General features: G+C 42.8%; 3 protein-coding genes and 1 long non-coding RNA gene across 5 annotated transcripts; 1 reads left to right on the forward strand and 3 right to left on the reverse strand.

Annotated features, from left to right (window-relative positions):
• Nucleotides 1-1520: 1520 nt before the first annotated feature.
• On the reverse strand, nucleotides 1521-3167 carry LOC100679161. Its single transcript, XR_134015.5, has 3 exons — nucleotides 2703-3167; nucleotides 2415-2582; nucleotides 1521-2308 (listed from the first exon to the last, which is right to left on the reverse strand). It is a non-coding gene; the product is annotated as an uncharacterized LOC100679161 (long non-coding RNA).
• Nucleotides 3168-4195: 1028 nt separating this feature from the next.
• LOC103317904 (balbiani ring protein 6-like) lies at nucleotides 4196-5663 on the reverse strand. Its single transcript, XM_031924161.1, has 6 exons — nucleotides 5659-5663; nucleotides 4996-5078; nucleotides 4689-4755; nucleotides 4530-4591; nucleotides 4330-4450; nucleotides 4196-4256 (listed from the first exon to the last, which is right to left on the reverse strand). The coding sequence occupies exons 1-6, from the start codon at nucleotides 5661-5663 to the stop codon at nucleotides 4196-4198; spliced, it is 399 nt and encodes a 132-aa protein (XP_031780021.1).
• Nucleotides 5664-6758: 1095 nt separating this feature from the next.
• On the reverse strand, nucleotides 6759-14515 carry LOC100119726 (carbohydrate sulfotransferase 11). 2 transcript variants are annotated; one of them, XM_031924955.2, is made up of 5 exons: nucleotides 14404-14515; nucleotides 8741-9107; nucleotides 7967-8254; nucleotides 7656-7891; nucleotides 6759-7553 (listed from the first exon to the last, which is right to left on the reverse strand). In XM_031924955.2, the coding sequence occupies exons 2-5, from the start codon at nucleotides 9053-9055 to the stop codon at nucleotides 7388-7390; spliced, it is 1005 nt and encodes a 334-aa protein (XP_031780815.1). In that variant the 5' UTR covers nucleotides 9056-9107; nucleotides 14404-14515; the 3' UTR covers nucleotides 6759-7387. The 2 variants fall into 2 exon arrangements, with proteins under 2 accessions (XP_031780815.1, XP_001603452.1); XM_001603402.6 differs by lacking the exon at nucleotides 14404-14515 and adding an exon at nucleotides 10664-13540.
• Nucleotides 14100-17483, forward strand: LOC103317903 (inactive hydroxysteroid dehydrogenase-like protein 1). The gene is made up of 4 exons (XM_008218032.4): nucleotides 14100-15849; nucleotides 16229-16465; nucleotides 16538-16881; nucleotides 16961-17483. The coding sequence occupies exons 1-4, from the start codon at nucleotides 15690-15692 to the stop codon at nucleotides 17165-17167; spliced, it is 948 nt and encodes a 315-aa protein (XP_008216254.1). The 5' UTR covers nucleotides 14100-15689; the 3' UTR covers nucleotides 17168-17483.
• Nucleotides 17484-17507: the final 24 nt, after the last annotated feature.

Below are 17507 nucleotides of genomic sequence, written 5' to 3' on the forward strand. Positions count from 1 at the left end.
GAGGCGTGCTGGGCTTTTCTATATTGTTGTTGTACTATATCTTACTTGGCAATTTATATCAATTGAAAGGTATCAAAATCTACATAGAAAATGAGTATAGATGATGAAATTATAGAAAATTGCATGTTTGTTGAAAGGGTAGAGAGTACAGAATAATTTTCTGAATGAAAAATAGTGGACTTCATTTTATAGCACCAATCGATATATCGAGTGGAATGAGAAAAGTCGTTCTAATAATCTTTTCCTAGGTATAATAATAGACTTATAAAAAAATTGTATCGATGACACGTAAAACCACCTCTGCATCCCGCTATGAATAACCCCTGCATGCACTGTTCAATTGCCCTGACTATTAATGCACTTCACGCTTCATAGTATTTTTTATTAAGCTTATATTTCAAAGTGCCTACTCGTAGGCGTTATCATATAGTTGTACTCGTGAGCCTTTGTGTGATCCATGACTGTGTTTAAATTTTACAATAATTATGAACCTTTTGTCGGGCTGGTTGTTGATCGAATACTAAAATAAATTGAGATGTCGTTAATATAAGTAAAACTCGACAAAGGATATAATGTACATATTGTTTTGTTTATTGCTTACAAATTAAATTAGGATTGGATATATATCGCACGATCATAATTCACATACAATTAATTAATATTTTCACACAACTCATATAAATGAATTACTCAATGAAACACAATTTATAAGCGCAATAAAATACAGGATTTTGTAAAAATCGACGAGATAAATCTAAAGAATTAAAATAGTATTACTGTCAATTTTTTTCTACGCTGGTGGGTTGCCAGTTTGATTTTAATCGAATCTATCGATATTCCTACTTGCAGATGGTTAGAAATCTTCCGGTTCACTTCAATGTTCGGTTGTGCGTGCATAATACGCTTACGGGACGCTCAACGCCGGTCGAACTTACTGATGCAATTGCTTGTCCTGGTACTAAGTCGATGGCCAAAAATATTCATACAAAATAATTTTCACCGTTCAGTTAGGTAAATTAGAAAAATTCTTAATAATTTACGCGCGACACTAACGACAGTGTCTTCAATATTTATAATGTTGAAAAACACCTATAATTCCTTTACAATCACACTGTTGCTTGGACAAATTTCAGGCGAAAATACAGCACGTATAGATTCCTCAGACATTTTTCCGCTCAACAGCGAGCCTAAAAATCAAATCTCAAGGGATTCTATCGCTCTTATCTCATCCACGCCTACACCTCTCCAGGTGGATTTTCGATCCCGCGCAGCAGATTCTTTATAACCCGCTTGAACCGTCGGCGGCGGATCTATTTCTGGAGCAGCTTCCGAAAATATATAGATCGAGATCCCTCCGGCGGAGGCGATGCTCGTGCGAGCGCAGCTATCTGGAAGTATCGGCTATTTTCGACCGATCGCCCACGCCGTCAAAACTCCGCGCTGTTACTTCGCGTATTTTTTTTTCGCGGCTCGACTTTTTTTCTCTCTGTCTCTGTCTCTTGATTCGGAGCTTTTTATGATGTTTTCTCTCTCTCTCTCTCTCTCTCTCTCTCTCTCTCTCTCTCTCTCTCTCTCTCTCTCTCTATCTCTGTTTCTCCTTGACTCGGATATCGAGCGGGGAAATGGATTACTTTTGACGCACGACACAAGACGTTATGTGCGCGCGAGAGGGAACGCTCGCTTTTACGATCTTAAACTGTAGGGTTCTCTCTCTCGCTTTCGGATTTTTTTTTTTTTTGCTTATGCATGCCAAGAGCTTCTTCTTTCTTTCTGATATTTAAAAATAGGCGCGCGTTCTCAAGAGAACGGGATGTACGGGTTAGTATACGCTTTTTATCGTTTCAAATTTTTGATCCAAGCTAAGAAGTTTGATTTGTTTGATCATAAAATTAAAAGAAAGAAACAAGAAGCTGGAGCGGAATTGTCACAAGGTCAAGACGTATTAAGTCGAACGCCACAGTGAAAATAATCGGTTGCGCCGCGCACACACGGATTTAGTCCAATTCGAATAACGATCGCATACGCAGACTCGATCGGAATTCATTGGACACTGATTGAGTTCGATGATATTTGTCCCGCGCTTTTAATAACGTTTTCAAACTCGCAGCCTGCTATTTGGATTTAACGTTTTCTTTTTATTGAAACTTATACGCTAACTTAATTATTGCACTTGGTGAACGACGTCGCTCTTGTTATTTTCCATGGACTGATGGACACTGGAACGTGGGATGTTATCACGGTCTCGGGGAGAGCTTTTTCCTATCTCTGGCATGCACGCTCTTACCCTCCTGTGTTACGTGCGTCAACCCTGAAATGAGGTTCATTAGTTCACCTAAAACTGCATCACATTGCCTATGTTGAAAGCTCTCGACGAGCTTTTGCGCGTGGTGATGCTAAAGGCATAGCAAGCTTACCATGATTACGATATTTTTCCATTTAGTAGATCCCCGAGTAGAGCAGGTACAGCGAGATGAGTAGCAAGAGCAGGATGAAGTACGTCGTCAGGATGTTCTTCGACTCGTGGCTCTGGATGGGAATTTTCAGCGAACTCCTTCGCTTCTGTGCTGCTGTGCCCGTCATTTCTTCACATGCAACAACACAAAACAAGATTATTTCTCAATTCCCTTAACACTCACGCTGTGATGAATTTTTTCAAAACTAGAAAAATGCGTATTCGCAATAAAAGGAAAACTGCGACCCACCCGGAGCTTTGGCTCGTCGACTGGCGGAGCGTAACAACAGGCGGCTAATCGGCCGTGTTAGAACTGAGAGAGCTATCGGAAAAAGAGTTCTGCGATCGCTTGACGCTGCGGCTCGTCGAAGACTGGAGCTGCTAGCCGTCACGCGCTCACGCCCCTCGTCAGGAGGCGCCGGCTCCTCCAGGAATCTCTTCCCCTTCCTCTCTTCGCGCGGCTTGAATTTTCAAGAGCGCCGCCGCCGCTGAGCTTTTTTCCGCGAACGTGCCGCCCGCCGCGTACACCCCCTCCACCGCGATCGGAAAGCTTCGAGAGCAGTGCAGATTACGTATACGAAGGCCTAATGGTTTGATGAGCTCTGACGGCTGACATGGGCGCGAACAGATGGAGGAAAACAGAATTAATGCGGGAATGAGAGGAATGCTGCGGCGTACGAGCTGGGCCACATAAACGTTACAACGCGTTTAATCGACTGCGCCTTCTATGCGCTATTCAGCTTGGTCAACTGGAGAAAAGGATTATTTTAATACGTAAGCTAGGCAAGACGTGCGTAGGTACGCTCGAGCCTTCTACGTCAGCTTTTTCACGACGCAAGTTCTTTTTTCATCCGTGTACTGCGTCTATCAGAAAAATGTTGTTTTTTATACTCCGATGGTTGAGCGAACGAAGAAGGAGTATTTTCGTATCGGCCTGGATGTGTGCAAGAATGAATGCGAATGGAAGCTTCCGCGGTTCACCGACCATCGCTGTAGCACGACGTCATAATTGCCAATTCTCCCGTGAAAAAGTTCTAGCTCGACCTTCGGTTTCTTTTTCCCACGCGCTTCAAAGGTCGATCGATTTTTACGTAGCTAAGCACCGGAAGGGATAGTCCGCTACTGCGATTCACCTGCGCGGTTATACAAGCCGTTTTGCGCAGTGCACGCGCTCTTTGGAAGAATTTAGAATTTAACAAAGATTTTATTTCCAGCCCAGAACAAACAGCGAGAATCGACAGGGAATTCCTCGACGTTTATTAGCAGTAAAACGTATATTCGTGGAGCGTTTCCGAGCTTGCGACAGAAATTCGACTGGTATTCTTTTTATACATTTTTATAAAAACGCTGGATATGTGGCGCCAAAAGCTCTGCAGCGATGTCGAAACTTCGGAATTCCGTTGATTCTAAAAGAGCCGGGGACCAATCACGTGCCGCCGAGCCGAAAGAAATAAAAATCAACGACGCGGTGTGTTCTATCATCCGCTCGGTATATAACGAAGGGGAGACGATAAAAAGTTCAAGTATCAATGAAATACGGCGGGCAGACGTCACTACGACTGTCTTCAAGAATTTAGATGTTTGACGTATGCAGTGCGACGGATTTTCAAAATTCATAAATAAGGGCGGTTAATGGCTTGTCAAACAAGATCTTTATTGAGGATCCGGGAGCTTTTATTTATTGCTTGGGTAAATTTTGGTTGGGCGGGGAAAGAGTCTATTGAAATTCAAATACACAACTGATTATAATTTTCGTCCGTCTGGATTATCGCAGATATTCTTCACCTTGCACTTTTCGATGAGTCTGCATAAAATACATAGATAAGTTAACACGTGTTCGAAGTGTCAAATAGCTATTTCAGCGAAATTAAACTTACTCGGGAGTCGAGCAGAAATACTCGGGTCCCTTTTGGCATTCCTCGGGATCCTCGGGTCGTTCAGCTTGTTTCATGTCCCAAGCATCGATTGGCGCTTCTTCGGCTTCATCTTCGCCTGACTCTGTCGTAACAAATAATGACTCACGCATCAATTTATAATTTTTACTCATTCCATGGACTCGTATTAGGACGAATCGTACCTTGCGAATCATCGGGCATCCTTTTCTTGCAGTACTCCTCCGTGTCGCATTCTTCCATGTGTCTGCAAGTGGAAACGCAAATGCAATGTTAGTGATTGAATTTTTACGAAAAGCGTCGTCGATAAGAGTTTCTCTTGCTCAGGCCAACTGCAGAAATACGCCGGTCCCCAGTAGCATTTGTTCTCTTCTTGCGGCTCTTCTGCTTCGGCTGGTTGGGCAGTCTCATCTAATAAATTACAAGACAACGTTTATAAACAATGTCAATGCACTTCGATGTAAAAAATCGTATACCTTCAGGCGCTGAACGTTTCGATCTGTTTTTGCAATAAGCTTCCGTTCCGCATTTCTTCGCGCGTCTGCAAACGGAAAACGTGACTATCCAAATTGGATTTACAGTGATTTTCATTTAAATAACGGTATTAAGAGCAATCTCTTACTCAGGGGTGCTGCAGAAATTTGTTCTCGCCTAACGGCTTGTATTTTTTTGGTACGATTACCTCCTCCTCAACTGGTTCCTGATCATTATCCACAGGGGCAGCACGTGATGAACTAAAAAAGTTGAATGAGATTTAGTTTTTAAAGGTACAAATTCGACTTGTCTGCAACTTACCACCGATCAACGCGCAAAAAGCAAAGAATGATTTCATTTTTTTAAATACTTTCTCGCGATTTAGTTATTACAAGTGCTATACGTGGCAATGATGCAGACACCTTGGAGACCAATATATATATATATATTGCGTCAATATTCTTTTCTCGTTGTTTACTAGCTTTTGCTAGACTCTTCGAAAAATTCTGTTTCGATTTATTATAAAATACATCTTGCAGTGGTAAAAGCATCTCGTTCGATACTTTATTAATCACCTAGCATCGTCTTGTAAATGAAAAATTTTTATTTTGTTTACTTTGAAAGCTCGTTAGCATAAAGGCAAAGGCAACTCACGCTCGAATTCCAGAACATTCAAAGCAAAAAATAAAAATAAAAATAAGATTACGTAACGCGCGCATGGAAAGTTTATTTAAAAAGCAAACTTCACTTTTGTTTTCAGAGAAAATTTCGGGCCAATTATTTGGCTTAGCCAAGCGCGTAATAAAGCCGCCTCATCATCGAAAAACAGATCTAATTTACCTCATTCTACACCGCGTCTCAATTTCATAACTAGCCGAGACCGGAGAAGCGCCGCCAGCTCGTATACCTATATCGCAATCAAAATAAGAGAGAACGACGTGCGTCGAGCCACACACCCTCGACTGTTTGTTTATCCTGATTCGATTTCAATTTTAGTCTCCGCGAAAGCGAACGGCAGGAAATTCAGCGTCGCAAGCGCGAAATCACAAGCGGTCTTATTCGCCGTATACGTGTGTCGACTCGAACAATAAATAAAGTTCAATCGGTGTACCGTGATATCCACAACGGACTCGGCTTGGTCTGGAAGGCGAAGGCCTCTCCGCCGGCGCTTTTGACGGATGGCAAGCGCGAGCACGTGCGCTCGGAGCCGCGTTTTATTTCGGTGGCGAAAATTGAGGTTGCTCCCCACCTCCGGCTTTGCGCCACAGCCCAGCATCCATCATCCGTTTAATTTTACACGCACCGCTTGATGTCGATCGAGAGAGTACGATGTGGCTGCCTTTTGATGATCCTCGAGAGCGGGGCGGAGAGATAAGAAGACGATCGGCGCATTCAAATTTCGCGCCTTATTTTGACATCTGAAGGCTACTGACTTTGATGGATCTTTTTCGACGAGCTGATGTGGGGAGGTAAACGTTTACTCTCGCAAGTCTCTCTCTCTCTGTTTGTATACAACGCTGTCGGGGAACGTAAAAATAATTGCCAATGTGACATTGCAAGAATGTTTTTCTTTTAACATCGTTTTAGAAAGGAGCGATAATCAAGGACACACGACTCGTTGTACAGTGTCCGAACCGAGGATAGCTCGGAATTACGCACATGACCGATTCGTTTGTTTCTGATACGGGCATACAATGTAATTGCCATACGTATGGCGAGACTCTTACCGAAAGTACTGGTGCGGTAAATACTGGTATCGTTAACGGGAGAGTCTCGAGATCGCGTGCGGCTCGCGAACCTCGTTGCGAAAGGTTCTTTGCGCAAAAGTGATCGCTTTTACGATAAGATCTTGCTAAACAGCGAGGCTCCGCTGCGCGCTAACGTTACGGTTGCTTAAGACGCCCAGCGAAGTCTGAAATTTATTAAGTGATGCGCCTCAGTTTAATTAATGAACAGTTTCAGCTAGACACTGTCGCGTTTTCGGACAATGGATCGCTTTATTTTTGTACTTTGTTAAATTTTTATAAATACTACAGGTATAAATAAAACTGTTTACAACTATATACAATGTCTGCGCAGTATTGTCTCCGATCTTTCCAACGTTCGCAATCGTCGACATTGTTTTTAATGGCACTTATGGTCGGTAGAAAAGCTACGACTAATGTACAGCTATAGGTAAATATGTTATACGTTTGACAATGTTGAGCTAAGGTAACAAGCGTTATTATGAATTATAAATATTAAACGAATACTTATATTACGAGAGCAGTTATATTGCGTAATGGAATGATAACGAAATGCGTAGCGGATATAAAAATACACGCGCTAAACGCATTATTATAACGTTGGCACATGTGAACTCGTATTTTGATATTTATAAATTTACAACGTTAACAATACTCTTATAAATTGTTACAAAAAGTTGTATTGATAGAGGGCGTCATCTCTGCGCTCTTCGTGAGCGTTATTTACGAGCGATTGTTTTAATGTTTGATGATTCAAAGCATTGTACAGCGACTGGTCGACCTAAAGAATATATGGTGGATAAGTCGTGGATTTCAAGTCAGATTTAAGCTATCGAGAAGCCAAGTATCTGTTCCAACGAGTAGTCAAATAAATACAGATCCGAGCGATAAAGCTCAGCTAAATCACGCAACTGGCTCAAAGTCAAAGATGAGTAATACTTGTCCAATATCGTCGAAGTCGGCTGACTGTTTTGCGGTCGCACGGGAAACCTGCAAATAAAATGTTAAGTGATGTTTTACGACTGTTTGCTTACATGCATAGACGCGTTCACCAGCTAGAGAACACTTGTGTGAATATTATTTTCAGCTTACGGTATGGAATCCACGTCGATCCGCTCCAGAATTTCCGTCGCGTCTTCGACCAGAGTCTCGTATTTGCTGATGAGATTGTAATTGACCAAGCAGGGATGGCACAGTTCCGAAATCGAGTTCCAATGCTCGTTTCTCGTCCCGTACTCGTTCGATTTTGTGACGAAGTCGACGAATTCCCCGAAGGTCACGTCGTCCCCTTTGAGCAGCGATTCCTTCGTCGCGTTGGGCCTGAATTTCTGCAGTGCAACGCATAGATTTTATAGGGATGAAAGGTATGGATTCCCAGAAAAATAGACGATTAAGAGGCTAACCTTGATTATCTTTCGGCCGAAGCGCGACTGGAAGTACGCGGAACTTCTTTCGCGCTTCGCCTCGAACTTATTTCTGTAAGCGGAGAGCAGCCGCTCGAACGGATGCCTCACGACTATGAGCTTATTGTAGGCCGCCAGTTTCTCCTCGATCTCCGGAATAGTGAAGTTGCTGAGCCGCAGAAAAGTACCCGAGGCGTGAGCCAAATCCGCTGGAATTTCCATCGGCGAATTCCCTTTCCATTTTCCGGTTGCGATCATCAGCACGCGTTTCCAGTTTGTGCAGGCCACCTGCGGTTGCAATTCATTTTCATAATAAATATCGGATGGAAATTGCAAGAAGCGAGTTATAAAACGCCGATATAGAGAAGTTTTGCGAAGCTTGTCTTGTAAAATTAGAAATCTTGTAATTCCGCGGTTTATTGACCGCGTCGACGGCTGACGCGCAAAATTCCGAAGTTGCGCTATAAAAAGTTTTACGGCCTGTAAAACGTATTATGTAAACGCGCGAGTAACACTGGTAGCGCAAGTTTGAATTATTTTGGAGAACGATATACTTTGAATTCGATCCATATTTTGAAACTCCGAAAGTGCTCGTTGCGCGCTGCTTCGATTCATCTCTAGCGAGTTTGTATTTTTAGAAAACAAAGCATGAATTTCAATAACTCACGTTCTATTTGCCTTCCAGCAGTTATTTATTTTCCGCCGAGTTCTACTTTGTCTATACGAGTAGCGAAAAGAAAAAGAAGCTCCAAAGACAATCGCACAAGTGTATACCTTGGGCACGTAACAATAAAGCAATTTGTGCTTCTCGTCGACTAGAAGATTGCGGAATTCCGCGGGATCTTGGATCGGTTCGAGCGAGCGACCCCTGCTCATCTGATCACATTTGTACTGCAGTCGCTCTTGACGGTCGAGAAGAGTCGACCTGGCCAGGGCATTCGATCTCGACCAGGCGTAAAGCGACTCGTCCGGCTCGATCTCCTCGGCGTCATCGCCATTTCCAATGACGCTCCAAACTTCCTGGGCACAAACTGCCACGAACCATAGGAGAGCGCAGATTGCCACGATCGTCACTGTCCATGCTTTCATCGTTGGCTACCGCGCCTTGAAACCATTGATGCTACGCAGCTCGAGCGGCGATCTGAAAATTCGAGCTTTTGTTAACGGTCCTTCGGTTCGATAATAAATGAATGGTATACGCGCGAGGGAAAAAAGTATCGCCTTTTTGTCGCCCGGAGTGATTGATACGCTGGACGCGACAATTTAACGAAGTGGATACCGTAAGTACTGATTAATGAGAAGCGAGCGCGTCAAGTGCCTCGGAGGGACATTACTATTCAGAAAATCCGTTCTCTAAAAACCAAACACATTTGGCTTGACTAGCGCAAGTGGGTCGACAGTTAGCCAGTCGTCATTTGTAGAAACAACACAGTTTCGAGTAACATATTTTCGTTGAGCTTGTGCGCCGACGTCGATGGGATTTTTACAAGTAGTCGCGAAGGGAAGTTTTAAATTTGAAAAGAGGCGCATAATGGTTTTACCACCGACTGCCGCGGTAAAAATAGATATGTCGCAATTCACTTGTATACGAAGATTTTCGATGAATGGACTTTTTATTGAACTTATAATCCGCACGCACAAAGGCTTCTTTACATGTCAAATAAAACTGTATACAGAGATACTTTTGAAGTCTCGGCAAACAGTGGACACACATGAACTCTCTCCTATCCCACATATATCCACACTTGGCACGCACAAGTGGAGTCGGCGACGAAAAGTACAGTTGCCGATTGATACTATATGCATTGCGTGTGTCAACAGTTGCCGCAGCGGTAAAAACATTTTTGTCAGTGGAGACGTGGGAGATTTTTTGAATACTCTTTTGAGATACATGTTATTGTTAATCGACGAATCGTAAAAATCGCGCGAATAACGCTCATAAAGAAGTAGCGAACGACAATAACTACTTGCAGTTGGAATCTTTGACCTCAGATGCTAATTTTTCAACAAAAAAGTTTCGCGATGATTGGCATACATTAATGTTTTGCAGCGCGATGACGAAGTCGGTTTGAGGACTTTGTGTGTAGAAAAACGTTCATCCGTTGACTTTTATAGTAATCAATACGTATCTAAATTAGACGGCAATATTTTAGTCTCTCAATCACACTGAGGGGAAATCCACTTGGTTTCGCGGTAACACCTGTTTCCGCTACATCTTGGTCCAGCTATTGGTTTTCCCAAAGTGCCATGTGGGCACGTTCGAAAACAACGAAAAATCAGAGACATATTTATGGTTATGTAAACCCATACCCATCACGATCTTGACTTTTTTACTACCATTCTCATGAAAAATTCCGTTCTCATCTCCATTTATCCATTTACAATACTCACTCGGTCGCGGTGTCATTTACTACGTTTTTTGCCACCTACTTTCCATTAGAATCTCTACGCGTAAACGTTTGTAAAAAAGATAGTACAAAATCATGGCCGATGGCTATCTAACTGCATCGTTATCCGCGACGCATCCCAGCAAATATATTCAGAATCACACTACACAGGAGACTCAATAAGCGCCTGTGCACAGCAAAAAGTTCTTCGCGACAAAAACCGTTCGCGCGCACAGCTGCTTTTTACCTTCAACCGCCGCGGCGAACCGAATCTTTTCCCCGAGGATAAATTTAACATAATGCCACTTACCTTGAACTTTAATCGCAGCGATCCCCGAATCTCTCTCTCTCTCTCGAAAGAGTCCGAGACAAAAGCCAGACGCGAGATTTCGAAAATTTATCGCGTCGCCTTGGCAGCTCGCCAGCGAATCCTCCAGCAGCGCGAACACAGATCCACCACTATTTTTATCAGCGACGACACTCGACGGATCGGCAGCCTGTGTAGTCGCGGTGAGGAAAAAATCGACGCACTCCGATACACCTCCGGGATGGCGAGCGTCGTGGAAAAACGCGATTCCAGGAGTGAAAAGCCCGAGCAGCGAGGATTCAAGATCAAGGCAGCGAAGAGAGAGAGAAAGAGACCGGTGTGGTCGCCGTAGCAGTCGCCGATCGTCTCTCGCCGGGGGGACCTGTAGGCCTCGCGCTGCACGGGAACGAAAGGCGCAGCGCAAGTTGGCCTGGCCGCGCGAGTACGTAGCGTTATCTTTCTTTCTCCCGCGGCCGCGATCTACGCGGCGTATCTTTTCTCGGCCGAGCGCTCTTTCTCTTACGCTGCTGATGCTTCATCGGCTTCCTTTTGCCAGCAACAAGTGCGAGGCCCCGTTTACGCTCTGCGTGTACCTGTTGCTCTCCGAGTGGCCCATCGAGAGGAAAAATGTTAGATCGTTCGTCATGTGGATTTTCGGAGTTTTGATCCTCGTTCGAGAGAAGCTCGGGTCGTCGACTCGTGAAACGGGATTTTTTTTAAATCCCGAAACGAGTCGAGTGCGCGCGAGGGTCTCGGATTTAGGCTGCGCGATGCGCTTACAAATCCTGCTTTACCGACTTTGGCTGGATTTTTGTTTGACCGATTGACCGCATCGGGTCGCGCGCTGGCACATTTCGCTCCGCGATCGAGTCAACCTACTTCGCACTTAGACCACGACTGTGTACAAGGATCTATGCACAGCTAAGACGAACGGTACGGAGGTAGCTCGATGGATCCGAAAAATTGACGCATAAAACAGCGCGGGCCGTTACTTTTTGCACAATGTGCTATTCTATTACGGCGTGTAATGGCTCTTGCTCCATTTTACTTTCCGCAAAAGGTTCAGATTTGAGTAACGGAAGGTTTCTTACGCGGCACAAGAAGTGTATCGCGCGTCTTAGCAAGAAGCTGTCTGATTAGCATAATGGGCAAAGATTTTCTACTCTTGCACTAGTGTATAAACTATACGAGTGCTCCATTGTTCAAACAGTAATCTATAAGCACCTTTTGCTTGTAGGTATCATTGTAAAGAACGCTAAACAACTATAAAACAAAAATGTTAATAAATAATTCAAGCAGTTATGGCATGAGCGGCCTAAGCATAAGCTGCACTGAGCTCGCGAATAGCGATAGATATACACTACGTACATCAAACGACACGACGACGTCGTGTTTGAGGCTGCAGGTATTCATAATGGACGCGCTATTCATCACGGGTCGAGAAAAAAGGCTATACTTTCAATATCTGGATAGATATTCGTCGTAGGCTGAATCCCTCCAACCAATAGCTATCACTAAATTGTGATAAAAAAACTTGATACTATATATTTCCTCGTCAATGCCTACATTATCGTTCAGCTTCCGAATGTTTACAGTGCTTTTTTTTGGTTCGTAAGAAACTTTTCCTCGAAAACAGCCTAAACGCGCTCTTTTTGTTCGTTTCCCTCTCCCTCTACAGGTATTATAATATACCCGTCGCACTCGCTCCATTCCCGCCGTAGATCTCTTTAATCTCGTGAAAGAACAGGCTTTTTCCGTGTTTGCCTCGCGGTGATTCGTTCGATTACCACATTCAGCTTCAACCTTTCCAGGCGGCGGACACATCATCCCAAGCTCCGGTGCTGCCGCGTGAAAATAACAGCGTAAAAATAGAGAAGTAGCATCTCAATATTTCTGATACGACCGAAAATCTCATGTTAGTCAGAAGTCAATGACGTCTGTTATTCTGGTTTGAGGCAGGTTCGCAGTTGTTAATCATTTGTTTTCTTTGCATACTTGTATGGGATTTGCATTTACGTAAATACAAGAAGACCTCTCAAAACATTCCTATATTTTTTTCAGATACGACTTGTGACGTGTACGAGTTTAGGAAAATTCGTATTTTCAGTAAAAAATAAATCCAATCAGCGAGATTAAAAACGCGTACACGAGCTAGAAAAGCCTTTCCAGGTTTCGTACAGGCTCTACAAAGTTTCGCAATCCATAATCATACCGCCATCCGTATGTACAGCGCGCGCGGCAGTACGAAAAGCTGAAAATTGCCGCAGTGGTGAGGCGTGCGCGCATTAATAAACGCGCGCATAATGAGAAATCGGATTTATGTGGGTTAATATCGCCCAAGGACAGCGTGACGAGTCGAAAAGCCAGATTCGTCCGAGATGCGTTGTGCAACGGCCGACACTTTTCGCCAGAGCGTATACTGATTATTCTTCAGAGGAGGAGAAAACTATCTCTCGCGTAAGCCGACTACGCCAGCGGCGCATGGTACGAGGCCTGTACCTGTGGAGATCCTTTATTTCATCAACGCCTGATTGGCATTATGCGTGCCACTCGCTTTTTCGAGCTACCAATCGAAATTTGGTGACTTGCTATTTCGCGTGAGTAGCTATATCAACGGGAAAAACTCGGTGCATTTAATTGCACGCACGAATCCAGTCGACAAACTGTGCGCCTAACAATTTCTCATAATTTTATGAGAAAAGCTGATATTGCAATCACGATGTGACGGGTATAAGCGTATAAGTATACGTAAGGCCGTAAACTTTTTACAATCAAAGTTACATTCTATCAAATGCCCAAGCATCGTTTTCCTTTCTTCAGGTAGTTTCAAGACCGGAGTTGCCGCGATGTTGAGAAATAACATCACACATTGTTTTGAAACGTTATAAAAAGTATTATATGGTTTTCAGAATCAAACGTCGTACGCGTTGTTTGTTAAAAAATTTTCACTGAAATTAAATTCATATTAACACGTTATTAGCAAACGTCAATATTCGATTTTTAATTTGCATGCATCGCGGATTGAAAATTATTGTCATCGCTCTTAATTAGTTCTATTTGCCGCAATGGCAGAGCGATTTTTCGCAAAGTAGTCGTTTTTTTGAAAGAAAAAGTCAACAAGCCGCACGTATAGGCGAGCGCATCTAGAGCCATTTGAAAATGAATTATCTACTCATAAATCACGCCATCAGCCAGTGCAGCTCTCGCGTACTTCAGAAATAACGAACCCGTAAATCCGGTAAATAGGCCCGCGCGCGAAAGCCCGCAAATTAAGCCAATCTATCCGGGAAACGATCGAAGCAACGCAATAGCGCAACGAAACCGGTTAGCGATGAATTCTTATTAAATGATGCAACTTCGTACATATAGGTGCAATGTTGCCCGCGTACAACTTCACGTGTATAAATACACGCGCGCGTGTCGTAGTTCACCTAAAGGAGGTTAATAGCGTCGGTCTCACGATTTTTTATTTTATTATTATTGTTATTATCCTTAGCCGGCACAACGTCGAATTCAAAATTACAGCAGATAAATCAACGCCCAAACGATTGCTTGTGCACGTAAATGATTATGGGCCCAAAATTTGCATAATCAGCTATGAATTAATCACGTGCAAAAATTCTCAATTTTGCGCAATTTTAATCAAGTGCTGTGTCTGCAGACAAACTGTTACGAGTTGAGTGGCTGCGGCGTTTCGAAAGTGGAGAGCTAATGTTTAGACATTTTTTTAACAAGAAACTTACCTCAAATAAAGCTTGATCCATAGAAAACTTGCCTCAGTGTTTGATCATCGCTTCCAGGAAGTCGTAAATATTCTATGGATTTTCCGTAAATACGTTATCTACTAAATTAAGCAAATTTTATGCTTGAAAGGAATACAATTTTCCGTAACTAATAACTGGAAATGAGGAGTATTTTCAAAATTTGGTTTCTATGACTTTTCAAAAGTGCAAGTGTTTTCAATGCATATCAGTAGAATGAGAACGGAGTATATGCAACGGCCTCGATTCTTGAAGAGCCAATCGCATTTCGATTCATGTGAAAGCCGAACGATTCCGCACAAGGCCTTGAGCTTACGTGAACGCGTTTTCCTTAATTTCATCGCTTATCTTCGAAATTCTGCGAAATTAAGGTAGTCAACAAAAATCACGCTCAAAAAATCCAGCTCGTGCGCATCAAATAAACCCGTATCACGCATAAGTACTACCAAAACAGCAACATAATAGAATATCACTTCTTTCACATGTAATAGCCTCGGCGCGTCTCCCGACCTTTGCACAAGAAAGAAAAATGAGGCCCAACCGCGGCTCGGCGCTGTGATCGTCTCTCATATACATTATATGCTCGCGCGCGGAGACGTCGGTAGCAGAGCGCGCGAGTATTCGACTGGAGTGGTACCTCGCGCTCGGAGAAAGTGACTTGCCTTCGCGGCTTCTGTACGGTCACCCACCAGCCTCGCGTCACTTTAGTCTTGCGCGAAGTGCTCGGCGTTGACCAATCGCACCGAATCGGGGAATAAATTCAATAGCGGCTGCTGCTGCTGCTGCTGCTAAGTTGGCTCTTTACAGAGACTTGCGAGCGAAGCGGCAGATAAGACTCGTATCAAAGTGCCCGCCGATGTGATTGCAGCTCCAAGTGCTCGGTGCTCTCCAGTGTCTACGACGCGAGTTTGGTGCAGTTGTCGTTCGAAGATTACGTGATCGCGAGTTCAAGTGCAAATAGTGCGATTTTATAATCGTAGATTTGAGTTGCGAATCTAGCTGCTGTATTTTTTCTGCTCCGCTGTTTCGCAACGCTGGACGGAGTATCGGTTCTTCGCTGGATTTTTCAACGCGCAAAGATCTTAAATAACCGGCCGCTGGCTAAATAGCACGCGCTGGGATTTCGCATCACTCTTCCTTTCACTCGAGCTGCTAGTACAGTGACACTCCGCGTGCTTCGGTCGCGCGCAATGAAACGTTAAATTGTGCGCTCATTGGTTAATCGACATAGCGTATAACATAGGAGCGATTGATTTGACTGTGGCAAAATGTTTTTGGAGATCGCTTTGTGGCTCATTTTCGGGCTCATCATATTCTGGGCACTGCTCGATCCTGTCAGCAGAGTCGCCACTGCTGCGTGGGAAGTTTTGCTGCCGATCTTCAACTCCAAGCCGGTGGAGCTGAAGAGCCAGTTTGGAGTGTGGGCTGGTAAATATTATTGTCTTGCAATACGCGAGTCGCATATTTATGGTGATATTTTTCACAAGAATGGATATGTATAAATTATTGATTGGAAATAAATTGGAAATTACTCGTCGGCGAATTAGTGAATGTCAATTTTGTATTATTCCTATCTGTCAATCAAAAACGCAATCGTAAAATTAACAATCTGAAATTGCTAAAAAAACTTTTAATTGTTCTTCGATTCCATTGGAAAGATAATTAAACTTTACGATACAAATCAAATTGGCCGTAAATCTGTCAAGATACTTATACAATTCTCAATGAATATGTATGATAGCGACGACTCTTTTATTGCAATGCTTTCAAGAAGATAAACTAAAACCTGTAATTAATCAAATTGTAGTGGTCACTGGATCTACTGATGGAATAGGTAAAGCTTACGCTAAAGAACTGGCTGCGAGGGGAATGAACTTAATCCTTATCAGCAGAACCCTTGAGAGGCTAGAGAAAACCAAGAACGAAATTTTAGAAATCAACCCGGAAATTGAAGTAAAAATTATCTCTGCCGATTTTAGCAAGGGAAGGGAGATTTTTGTCAAGATTGAGAGTCAGTTGAAAGACATCCCAATTGGAATACTAGGTAAAAAACAAAAACATACAAAATTCAATTGTAAAAATAAATATTTGAAAACAAAAATTTTACATTTCGTAGTCAACAACGTTGGTAAACAATACACATACCCGATGTATCTCGGCGAGGTTCCAGAAGACGAACTCTGGGACATCATTAACGTTAACGTGGGTGCGGTGACTTTGATGACGCGTCTAGTTATCGACGACATGAAGAAACGAGGTAAAGGTGCCATCGTCAATATTTCGTCGGGTTCGGAGTTACAGCCGTTGCCTCTGATGACGGTTTACGCGGCAACTAAGGTCTACGTGCGCAGTTTCTCGGAAGCGCTTCGAGCCGAATATTCGAAATTCGGGGTCACCGTTCAGCACCTCACACCTCTTTTTGTCAACACAAAAATGAATGCTTTCAGTCAGCGTCTTCAGGTAGTGAAGGATTCCATCCTATACAAACAGCGGCAAAACAATTGACGAAATGTGTATTTAATTAATTCTCATCTTTTAGGTATCGAGTTTGTTCGTTCCAGATGCAACAACGTACGCCAAGAATGCGATATCAACGTTGGGTAAAGTAGATACCAGTACTGGATACTGGGCACACGGGATACAAAACTTTTTCACTCTGATTCCACCTGTTTGGATACGAATGAGAATTGGCCAGTTCATGAATCAAGTATTAAGAGATGACTATTTTAAACAAAAACATGCATAACTGAATAAGTAAACGAAAGTGTAGATATATCTGTTATTTTCTCATCAAAACTTGCCATCCTGTAAAATTACGAGAATCATCATTTTTTCGATATTATTAATTGTAAGCCATTCAAATTTCGCAAAAGTTTATAACGGGATCTTTAGAACTTAGAAAATACTATAAGTTTTTTATGATGTATGACGATAAAAAATGTAAAATAAAACAATTTTTTGGATATTAGATTTATGAAGAAAGCTTTGTATATAATATAACAAATACATTACATATTGTTTTTTTTCTAAATAAAGTTATAAGCATTGTAAATAAATAAAAAGACATGTGCTATCATAATTTTATT

Source organism: Nasonia vitripennis, chromosome 2 (assembly GCF_009193385.2).
Source record: "Nasonia vitripennis strain AsymCx chromosome 2, Nvit_psr_1.1, whole genome shotgun sequence".
NCBI classification, from domain to species: Eukaryota; Metazoa; Arthropoda; class Insecta; order Hymenoptera; family Pteromalidae; genus Nasonia; species Nasonia vitripennis.